Raw genomic sequence first — 12,408 nt, forward strand, 5'->3', positions numbered from 1 at the left:
AACATATAAATATATTAATTTAATATAAATAAAATAATAAATATATAAAAAAATAAAAAAATAAATTAAATTAAATTAAAAAAAATTAAATAAATAAAAATATGTATATATATATATATATATTTATATATATATATATATTTTTTAAATTTTTATTTTTTATTTTTTTTTTTTTTTTTTTTTTTTTTTTTTTTTTTTTGAATATATTACATACATGTGAATAATACACGTATAAATGGAAATTATAAATGAACTGAATAAATTATAGTATAAAATATAATATATACATATATTTTTTTTTATATATAATTATGAACAAAAAAAAAAATTTTCATTTTGAACTTTAAACTTTTCATTTATTTTTTTTAATATATAAACAGGTAATATAAAATTATATATATTATATATAATATGTGTGTGTGTTTATAATAAAATATGCATTTGATGTAGTATATGTTTTTTTTTTTTTTTTTTATAAAATGGAAACACGATGAATAAAAATAAATAAATAAATAAATAAATAAATAAAATATTAAAAATAACACATACATATATATATATATATATTTATGCCATATTTCACTTTTGAGTGTTTCTTTATTTTTGCATAGTCTGAGTACGCCCTCGCGGGCCCCCACCATTCATTTTTTTTTTTTATTTTTTTTTTTATTTTTTTTTTTTAATAATTTAAATAGAATGTATTCAGGATTTATAAAATTCAGTCAGATAAAATGCGCAGGGAATCATATATATTTAGGTAAGTGGCATGATTTCAATCAGTGGAAATATTTGGCACCTAATAATTTATTAAATATTATCTATCCAGTAGAAAAAACAAATAGTATACAAATAGGTAAAGAACAAAATGATATCTTTAATTATTTAAACTCATCCTATCATGGAAATATTATAACCATTGATGATATAAATTCTAGTCATTCTAAAAATAATAAAAAAATTAATTTGAGAGGTAGTGCTTTTCATGGACCTGAACGAACAGATGTTTTTCGATTAATATTATATAATAGATTAAAACAAAAACAACCACAAAGAATTGTTCCAAGTCTTGAACAAATGAAAGATGCAAATAAATTAGAAGTGTCTATTGTATGGTTCTTATGGTCATTTGTTATATTCTATTGTGGTATGTGTATGTTTGGAAGTAATTACATAATTAAAAATAAATCAAATTCATTTCCATGGATGCCCAAAAGGACCGATGGCTCCAGGGGGGAGGGTCCAATGTTCTGGTTTCTCGAATAAAACTGAACATAATATATATAATATATATAATATGTGTATATATATATATATATATATATTAACATATTTATTTATTTATTTATTTATATTCATATAATTCACTTTCATTTCATTTCATTTCATTTTATTTTCTTTCATTTTGTTTTATTTTGCTTTATTTTTTTATTTTTTGGTTTATGTTGAAAAATTAAAAAAAAAAGAGAAAAACATATAAATGTATAAATGCATAAATGTATAAATGCATAAATGTACAAATGCATAAATGTATAAATGCATAAATGTATAAATGCATAAATGTACAAATGTATAAATATATACATATATATTTATATATATAATTCAATGTAAAAAAAAAAAAAAAAAAAATTTTAAATATTCACACATATAATACTTATACATCAATATATAAATATATTCACATGTCCATATATCAATATATTTAGACTTATATGGATTAATAATAAAAAAAAAAAAAAAAAAAGGGGATCGATTTAAAAATATTATATTAAAACATATTAATAAGATTTATCATGTAAGGTGTCATTATACTTTATAGTGCATTTAAATAATTATATTGTCAATTGAGCTTTTTCATATAATATATCTACAGATTCAGTTAAATTATTTATTATATCTAAAACATTTTGATACATTTTCGTTTCTGGCATGTCGTCATATAAAATTAATATTCCAACATTTTGATCAAGAGTACCATTTAGCTTCTTATCTAATATCATTTCTGATAATTTTGAAATAATTTTATTAATATCTAAATTGAGTTTTTCTCCTATATAATTTAAATCAATACAACTATATGCTTCAATAATTTTTAATATATTTTTTTCTAGTAACAGTTCGTATAATTCTTTTAGATAATTATATATTACTTTATCTATATTAATAAGGAATAAACTATTTTTTATAATTTTCTCAAAAATATCTAATGATCTATTTTCATAAGATTTTGATATATCTAATAAGATTTGTATTTCTTTATGAGGTACATAATTTAATTTATTATTTTCACACAATATATTATTTATTTCTTTTCTATTATTTTCTTCTAATACTTTACATAACAACATATATTTTAAAGGTACGATAATTTTGACATTTTCTATATTTAAGTTAAGACCAAAATTGACTATACCTTTTGAATCATAATTAGGTGGTAAAATAAAAAAATTATTATAACCACGTCTACTACTACTACTATAATAATAATTATTATTATAATTATTACTATTATTACTATTATTATTATTGTTGTTGTTGTTGATCATATTTTCTTTGTTGTGATTTTCTCCATTTGAAATACTTTCTCTTGCATCCACTTTTGTTTCTATTATATTTCCATATGTGTCCATACTCAATTTTTGTATTAATTCATAATTTAGTTCTATAGGATTTGTTATGCAATATATTTTATCTTCTTCTAGTTCTTCATATGATGATGATATTTTATATATCACATCACTATATATTAAATTAACATTATTTGATGTTATATTCATCTCATCTAATGATAATATACTATTGTTTGTATCATAATATTCATAGAATGTGTAAAATGATAATAAAAATGGACTTATCTGACTTATACTCTTTGTTTTATTTTGAGATGATATAGTACTTGTATTTATAATATTATGTATTATTATAGAATAGAAATCATTATGCTTCTTACTTAAAAAATCGATTGTATTATTATGACTATTATATATATATGTATATAAAGTTTCATAACATTCATATAAATATATATATGCACTCTTATAATCTTTCTCATATATAAATAATATACCAGATAATAAATCAATCTCACTATTAATATATATAGCTGTATTTATTGTATTTGCTATATTCTTCGCAAATGTCAATGAAGCTTTCATTTTTGTTGAATTCTTTAATAACATATATATCTTCGTTTGAACAATATATAACTCTAATAATAAAGTTTTATCATCAACTTTCTTTACTTCTTTTAATAATCTATCAATAAGACTTAAAGCCGTTTTGTATTTCTGTTTTATTATATATAATATTATTATTTTTACTTCTATTCTACATCTTAAAAAATTCCTTTTCTTCTCATATGCCCAATTCATATACTTCTTAAATATAATATACAATGTACTTATATTACGTATCTTTTTAGATATCTTCTCAACAATATTCCTAATCAATTTAGCTGTCTTTGCTTGGGGTAATATATTAAAATAATTCTCATTACTTGTTGTGAACTCAATTAATTTATCTATCTCTTTCTTATTAATATAATAATCACATAATAAATAAATCAACTTATCATTTATTTGCATCACTTTCTCATTTGTCACCCTCTTCTCAAATAATTCTTCATTACTCTTATCATTTATATGCATATTCAATATTTTTATCTTATTAATCAAATCATCACTCATATGTGGCATTATAATCTCATCCTTTATTTTTAAGTAATTACCACCGCATAAATCATCAATCCTTCTTATTATTTCATCTTCGATTTCTTTGTAGCTTCTTTCGATTTCTTCAAAGTTATCCATTCTCTGTTACTTTAATATTTACAACAAAAAAAAAAAAAAATAAAATAATTATAAAATAAAAACAAATATATTATATTAAAAAAGAAATAATATATCTAATAAATAATACAATATCAGATCTAAAAGTATATAATATGTATAAATATATTTGTGTGCATAATAATAAAACTTATCTTTCTAGCATATATATATATATATATATATATATATATATATATATGTATTTTTTTTATGTATTATATTTATTTGTTATATTGTAAAGATACAATACTTTTATATAATATTACATCCAAAATTTTTTTATTATTATTTGAATATATATATATATATATATATATATAAAACCTTCTTAATATCAGTAAGTGATATAATACATATAAAAAATAACTTCATATATATATATATATTAAATATATTATATATTGTTTTCCCCTATTTTTAAAATTATTCCTTCTATTAAAATTTTATAAATGTATATATTATTTTTTCTTTTTTTTTATTCTTCTAATAAACTAATAATAATAGAGAAAATGTCATAAAAAATATTTTATTAATGCAACTAAAATAAATATAAGAAAAATATATACTTATAATTATAATTATAAATTCATATTATTCTTTGACATAAAGAAATTCATTTTTTATTTTTCCCCTTTTATTGTATATTATATTAAGCAAAAGTAACAAAATTTTATCTTTTTAATAAAATAAAAAAAATATCTGAAAATATATTTATATTTATCTTATGTATATTTTTATTCTTTTTAATATTTCATATAAAATTATTTAATTTATTAATACATACATACATATATATATATATATATATATATTATATATATGTCAGAAACTTTATTTTATTTTTTTTTATTTTACATGTACATAATTTCAAATAATACTATTATTACAATTATTATGTGTATTAAATTTATTATTATTATTTTTTATATTGAACAATTTTTTATAATATATAATAAAAATAATAATACATTTTTTATATTATTATTATATTATATTATTTTGTTTTATTAACATATTTATTATTGTTGTAAATATATTTTTTTTACATACAAGATATTATAATATATATAATATATATATATATATAATTTAAATTACCCCAAAATTGCTAAGGGTTTTTATTAAGTCATTTTTGTGAAGAAGAAAAAAAAAAAATTATAAGTAAACAAAATAAAAAATAAAAAAAATAAAGAAATAAAAAAATAAAAAAATAAAAAAATAAAAAAATAAAGAAATAAAAAAATAAAGAAATAAAGAAATATATTGTATATATATATATATATATATATATATTTTTATACACACAAAAAAAAAAAAATTTTAAATCAAAAAAATTGAAAATACAAAAAAAAATGCTATTTTCATCAAGTCTGAAAGTTCATAAAAAAAATATTCAATAACCATTATGGTATAATATATATATATATATATACATATATATATTTTTTTTTTTATTTATGTGCAAAAATTTTAAACCTTGACATTTATCAAGTTACTCACATACCAAAATAACATCCCTTATGTTATTTTTTTTTTATTTTTTATAGCCTTTATAGTTCGCTTTGCAAAGTCTACTTTTTTGTTTGCATTTTTATCAATAACCTTTTTATATATTGGCTTGTCAACAAATTCAAATTCTTTACTTAAAAATAAATCTTCATTATCCAATTCTTTTTTTGTTACATAAAATTCATTGAAAGAGGAATATTCATAACGAATATTATTTTTTATTTCTTCTAAATTGTCTTTTTCCCTTTCTTCTTTAGATTTAATATTATAAAATATTTCTTCAATATGTTCATTACTTATATTATTAATTTGATTCCCTTCAACTATTTCCCATTCTCCTGGTTTGGATGTCTCATCATTTGAAGTAATTAACATTTCATTATTTCCTTTTTCTTTTAAATCGTCACTTTTATTTTTATCTTCATTTTTAATATGCTCAATTTCTAATTTTTCTTTTTTCTCATCATTTAATTTATTAATACTTGCGTTTTCCTTTTCATATTTTTTTGTATCACCCTTATTAAAAACATTTTTAATATCATGTTCATTTGTTGTTACTGTTTCGAAATTATTCTTTTCCTTATTAACCATACTCTTATCATTTTTCTTATCCATATGAATATTTAATTGTATTTTATTCTTTTTATCATATACATTTTTTAACTTCATTTCTTCATCTTTTATTTTGTTATTACAAGCTTCTGATAATAAACTTATATCATTTTTTGTCATTCTTTTATTCATATTATCATATTTTATATTTTCATTATTATAATAAAAACCTAAATTACCTGACTTGTTCATGTAATTCTGATTAAAACTAGCCAAATCAGTTTCCTCACATTTTTTCAAATAATTTATTAAATAATCAATGTTATGAGATGAATATTCCCATATACTTTTTGAATTATATATGTTAAAATAATAAAAATTATTTGAATTATTATCAAGATATTTATACCATCCATACTGTTCTGAAAAGGTTTGATATTCAGGTAAGGCTTCATAAAAATCTGCTGGTTTATCATAAAACAATTGTTTTTTTAATATATTAAAAAAAACTAAGGAACCATTATCTTCATGTATCATTAAAATATATTTATTATTACAAATATTATTATTATTATTATTATAAATATTATTATTATTGTTATTATTTTTATTGTCATTTACATGTTTATATACATATGAATCATATGATTTATCATTTTCATCTTTCTTGTTTATATCTAAAAGATATTTTTTTTCTATATCATCCAATTTTCTTAATTCTTTCTCAAGAAATTCTTTTTCTTCTGTTTCTTTCTCTTTTCTTTTGAATGATTCATTTATTAATCTCTTGAAGTTTTCTATATGTCTAGCACTTTTCTCATGATTCTTTATATTTACTTTATGTCCCGATATCCATACATTGCACGTTTCACAATAGTGTTTTTTCGAACTAACCCAATAATCTGTCATTTCTAGCTTTTATAAGTTTTAATAATGTTATTAATCAATTATAATATACATATATATGTTATCATTTTTGTATATATATTCATAATATTTTTTTTTTTATCTTTAATATTTATTATATATATATATTTAAACAAAAGATAAAATACGATTATATTGACATGTACATATATATATTTATATTATATTTTATTATATATGTTCATTTTTTAATTACATTTAAAAAAAAAAAAAAAAAAATTACATATATATATATATATATATTTAAACTTTTATTTTATTTTATACATATAAAATGCTTCATTTTGAATAACGTAATTTTTTTTTTTTTTTTTTTTTTTTTTTGCAAAAAAAAAAAAAAAAAATTACATATATATATATATATAAACTTTTATTTTATTTTATACATATAAAATGCTTCATTTTGAATAACGTAATTTTTTTTTTTTTTTTTTTTTTTTTTTGCCTCTTAAAAAAAATATATATATTTGTTTTATGAATTAATATAATGTAATTTTAAAACCTCTTAAATAATTAATGGTACTATATATATTTTTTTAACATTTATTGTTATATGTATTGATTATTTAAAAAAGAGAAAAAGAAATACCATACACGATATACTCATATATATATATATATATATATATATATATAATGATTTATTATAAATTATAATAAATGGTGTATACCTTTTTCACCTTTATTTTTTTAATAATAAAATGACTGTTATATGATGTCATATAATAATATATATATATATAATACAATTATATTAAAACCAAAAAAATACGTTTATTTTTTAATTCTCCACGTCATACGATTTAATTTACATATAATCAATATTTAGTCTCTTTAAAAAAAAAACAAACAATGAACAAATCTGAAAATATTATATTCCATTTATATATATACTTTAAAAATAAGTGTTTCTCTTTTTTCCAAAGGTTTCTTCATAATATATTTACGAATTTAAATATGATATATATATAGTAACATATAAATGTATATATATTTAAAATTTTTCATTCAATTTTTTTCTTTAAGTTTTTCTTAAAATATGGCAAAATAAAACCAACATGAAAATTAATATATTAATGATAATATAAAAAAAAAAAAAAAAAAAAAAAGAAATACATAGTATACTAAATTAAAATAAATGGAAAAGAAAAAAAAAAAAAAAAATAGAAAAAAACAGTAATACATACATACATATATATATATATATATATATATATTATAAAATCTGTTTATTATATATATAATATATACTAATTAATATATTTATTTTTTCATTATTGTAAGATGACATCTTCCACAATAATCTCTATCAAAGTGAGCAGCCATCAAGGTTCCTGGGGCACAATTATCACATTGTCTTTTTAATCTAAATACTTTTCCATCATCTCCAACTTTATAAAATTTTAAAACAGCTAATTTTACTTTCTTTTTCTTATGTTTTTCTTTTTTTGGTTTCTTGTAAACTTTCTTTTTCTTTTTTTTAGCACCACCAAGTAAACCGAAATTTAAATTTAAGGTGTAGGCCTATAAAAATAATGAAATAAAAAATATATAATAAAAAATAAATCACAAAGGTATACACATATATATATATATATATATATATATATATATGTAGATATTCTTTTTACACGCCATATTTAAAACCTTCCAATATTATAAACTTTACATGAATAAAAGTTGTGGGATAGGGAATAGTAAAAAAAAAAAAAAAAAAAAAAAAAAGAAAAAAAGGAGAGAAGAGAAGGTCAAAGTGAAAGAGATTTATTTTATTTTTTCAGATAATAGAAGACGAACATATTTATAATATTCTCATGTCCCTACTTGCATTTTTGGAATTGTATCATCATAAAAAATAAAAATATAGCTTTCAAATTATCATGCACATATATATATATATATATATATATGTATTTATATTTATATATGTGTGGTAAATTACATTTTTCTTTTTTTTTTTTTTTTTTTTTTTTAATATATCATAAAATAGTTGTGTATGTGATTTTAATCAGAAGGTAAAAATATAGAACATAATTAATTTTTCTCATGTCCCTACTTGCATATTTTTATTTATCATCATATAAATATTTTATACATACATATGAATCTACATATATATATTACACATTCTATATATATCCTATAATTTTGTTTTTTCTTTTTTTTATAAAACTTACATAATCAGATTCATCGATTTCAAGTAATTCTTCATCCTCCAAATGACGTCCATTTTTATATAATTTCTGAAGCTCATATGGAATACCTATATAAAAAGGTTAAATAAAATGATAATCAAAATAAATAAATATTATAAATATATATATATATATATATATATATATGTATGTATAATGTTTTATAAGGATAATATATTTATTGTTATATATCCCAAGAAAATGTTTGAACAAATATAACTACATTTTTATATATACATATTATTTATATTTAATATATTATGTATATTTAATAAACAAATTCAAAATAAAAAATCCTTTATAACATTTCTTATATAAACAAATATATATAATATTAATAAACAGTTTTTTTTTTATTTTACCTTTTAATTCAAAAATTTGTTCTTTCACATTTTTTATGTTATTTATATTTGATGACTCAATACATAATGAATCATCATAAGGGATATTAATAAATATTTTCATATTGTTTTATAAATAAATCTTATAAAAAAATAGATATTTTAATTTTTTATTTTTCTAATATTTATTCTTTTAATATATTATATTCTATAAAATTATTTATAAATAAAATAAATAATTATTAAAATATATTATATATATATTAAATTATTATTTTATTTTTTTTTTTTTTTTTGTAAAATATAAAATTATAAAAATATATATATAAATATTGTGTTCTCATAAGAATTAAGAAAAAAGAAAAAAAAAAAAAAAAAAAGAGGAATTTTTCACAGCATATATATAAAATTTATATATAAATATTATATTATATATATATCATTATGATATGTTTGTTTACATATTTATATTTATTATTATGTTTTTCTTCTTGAGGTGGAATTATCTCAATATTAAAATAATAATACATTATTATGTATATTTATATATATAATTTTATTTATTATATATATATATATTATATTTTAAGGTATTTATATATATATATATATATATATATATATAATATATATAATATTTCCTTCTATATATATATTATAATATATATAATTATATTAATATATTTATATATTAATATAATATTTATATTTTTAATATATAATATTTTTTTCTTTCTTTTAAGGCACTTGGTGATTGAAGTGGGCAAAATGGATTAATTTTTTTATACCCAAAAAAAAATATATATATATATATATACTTATTAATAAAATAAATAATAAACAAATATATTTATTATATTATATAAAATAATACTTTTATTTTATTATACTATAAAAATAATATATTATAATTATATAATTTAAATATATTTTTATATATATTATAAATTGTTAAGTCAATTTTCTCAATTTTTATATTAAAACGATAATATTAAAAAAAATATATATACTATATTTTAAAAATATCTTATCATATTATATATATAATATAAAAGATATATTTTAAAATGACATTTTATATATATATTAAAAGTATTAAACAGTATTATATTATATATAATATTTATTAATATTACATTTATTTGTTTTATTATTATTTTTTAAAAGGTTATTATATATATATAATATATATATATGTTCACATATATATTATATGATTATATGCATTTTTTTTATCAGTATATTCTCAACATCCATATTTTAAAAAGCCTTTTTCTTTTTTTTTACTTTCAACTATTTAAAAGGAATTTTAAGTTATTTTTTACAAGGCAGCAATTATCTGCCTTTATATATATATATATATATATATATATATATATATTCATATGTATATATTTTTATATTTTCTTTTTTTAATAAACTTAAGAATATTACATTTAATATATATATATATATATATATATATATATATATATATATTTATTTATTTATTTATTTATATTTACTTCTTATTAACATTTATTGGAGATAGGCTTTGATTCTCCATGTGAAGTTTCATCTTTTCCTTTTGATCACCTTGAGAAAAAATAATTATTTATAAAATGTTGATTATTATTTGTATTAGATAAGTTATTCTTTACACAGAAGTTATCATATAATAATAAGTATTTTATTTTTTTTTTTTTAGTAAAATATTCATCATAATATAAACCTCTTTGTAGGCATAATTTATTTATTTCATTTTCCTCCTTTTGAAAATACATATAAGCATTTCTTCTTAAAGATAAAGGATATCTTTTTATATCATCATAATATTGAATTTTATGACCATCTATATTCTCATCACATTTTTCTTCATCACTTTTATTATCATTTATATAATTTATCTTCATATTAAATAATAAACACAGTAAGCCATTCATATACACCGAATTATATATAGCCCACGTATTCCACATATTGAATATATTTATTAAGCTATCTGTAAACATCTTGCCCTTTATTTTACTATCAACTTTTTTTATATGTTTTCTTAAAAAATAAAATATCTTAGGCAATTCATCCTCTATATCTTTTCTGTATGACCACGACGAAAAAAATTCATTACTGCAATTATAAAGAATGTCTGATAATAAATATATCAGATTGATCTATTAAAAAATAAATATATATATATATATATATATATATATATATACATATATATACATATGTGCATATTATTATAATCTATTCATGTGTTACCTTTCTTAATAAATCATATTTCATATCTGTCAAGAAGGTTGATATAATTTTTATTATATCCAAACTATAATCACTATGTCTAGTGCAAAATATCATAGCACGACATATACTTACCCTACACAAAAAAAAAAAAAAAAATATATATAATATCAATAATATATAATATATATATGATATATATATATAATATCTTAAGAAATATATATGCATATATTACCTCTTTTTATTCAATGTACTTAAAATATTTATAAGTTTATTCTTTTTCTTCTGGTCAATATGACCTCTTTTATTTCTCCTATTAAAAAAAAAATAAATAAAATAATATAAAAAATAAAAATTTACACATTAATAGAACTATATATAAAACAAATAAATATATTAATATATACATATATAGATATATTCACATTGTTACCCTCTTTTTCGTTTTATGAGAAGAGCCTTGTTTTTTTTTTCTATCGATGGAGGTACATACAAATAACCATTCGAAAACATATGGAACGGATCTGTTCTCCAGTTTTTATAACTATCTCCTTGAGCAAATGAAAATACTCTCCATTTATAATAATAAAATAAATCTGAAGATTCAAAAAGAAAATGAAAGTTTGGATTATCTTTTTCTTTTTCTTTAATTGTCTCTTCAAAACTATAACCTTCTTCAGTTACATATTTAGCTAATAAATCTATTATCCGTTTTGTTTTTTTATCATCTGGTATTATAATAATAATTTTTTTATTTACATTCATATTATTATATGTATTATATCTATCCATATTATAATTACATATCTCATTTTTTATATTATATCC

At 16.8% G+C, this 12,408-nt stretch overlaps 5 protein-coding genes and 1 non-coding gene across 6 annotated transcripts; 1 reads left to right on the plus strand and 5 right to left on the minus strand.

Annotated features, from left to right (window-relative positions):
* Positions 1-696: 696 nt before the first annotated feature.
* On the plus strand, positions 697-1,263 carry PGSY75_1402200 (hypothetical protein; the record flags this gene model as incomplete). The annotated part of the gene is made up of 1 exon (XM_018787729.1): positions 697-1,263. The coding sequence occupies one exon, from the start codon at positions 697-699 to the stop codon at positions 1,261-1,263; it is 567 nt and encodes a 188-aa protein (XP_018639101.1).
* Positions 1,264-1,832: 569 nt separating this feature from the next.
* Positions 1,833-3,809, minus strand: PGSY75_1402300 (26S proteasome regulatory subunit RPN6; the record flags this gene model as incomplete). Its single annotated transcript, XM_018787730.1, has 1 exon — positions 1,833-3,809. The coding sequence occupies one exon, from the start codon at positions 3,807-3,809 to the stop codon at positions 1,833-1,835; it is 1,977 nt and encodes a 658-aa protein (XP_018639102.1).
* A 1,539-nt stretch (positions 3,810-5,348) lies between these two features.
* On the minus strand, positions 5,349-6,800 carry PGSY75_1402400 (putative U1 small nuclear ribonucleoprotein C; the record flags this gene model as incomplete). The annotated part of the gene is made up of 1 exon (XM_018787731.1): positions 5,349-6,800. One exon carries the CDS (start codon positions 6,798-6,800, stop codon positions 5,349-5,351), a length of 1,452 nt encoding a protein of 483 aa, XP_018639103.1.
* Positions 6,801-8,081: 1,281 nt separating this feature from the next.
* PGSY75_1402500 (putative ubiquitin-40S ribosomal protein S27a) lies at positions 8,082-9,478 on the minus strand (the record flags this gene model as incomplete). The annotated part of the gene is made up of 3 exons (XM_018787732.1): positions 8,082-8,342; positions 8,996-9,081; positions 9,376-9,478. 3 exons carry the CDS (start codon positions 9,476-9,478, stop codon positions 8,082-8,084), a joined length of 450 nt encoding a protein of 149 aa, XP_018639104.1.
* Positions 8,592-8,674, minus strand: PGSY75_1402600. Its single transcript, XR_001974555.1, has one exon. It is a non-coding gene; the product is annotated as a small nucleolar RNA snoR22 (small nucleolar RNA).
* A 1,447-nt stretch (positions 9,479-10,925) lies between the features above and the next one.
* On the minus strand, positions 10,926-12,408 carry PGSY75_1402700 (putative U2 snRNP-associated SURP motif-containing protein; the record flags this gene model as incomplete). The annotated part of the gene is made up of 4 exons (XM_018787733.1): positions 10,926-11,504; positions 11,599-11,713; positions 11,816-11,893; positions 12,014-12,408. Coding segments are annotated over 4 exons (1,167 nt in total), but the record flags the coding sequence as incomplete, so codon positions are not given.

The sequence above is a fragment of the Plasmodium gaboni genome, chromosome 14, assembly GCF_001602025.1.
Source record: "Plasmodium gaboni strain SY75 chromosome 14, whole genome shotgun sequence".
Taxonomy (NCBI): Eukaryota; Apicomplexa; class Aconoidasida; order Haemosporida; family Plasmodiidae; genus Plasmodium; species Plasmodium gaboni.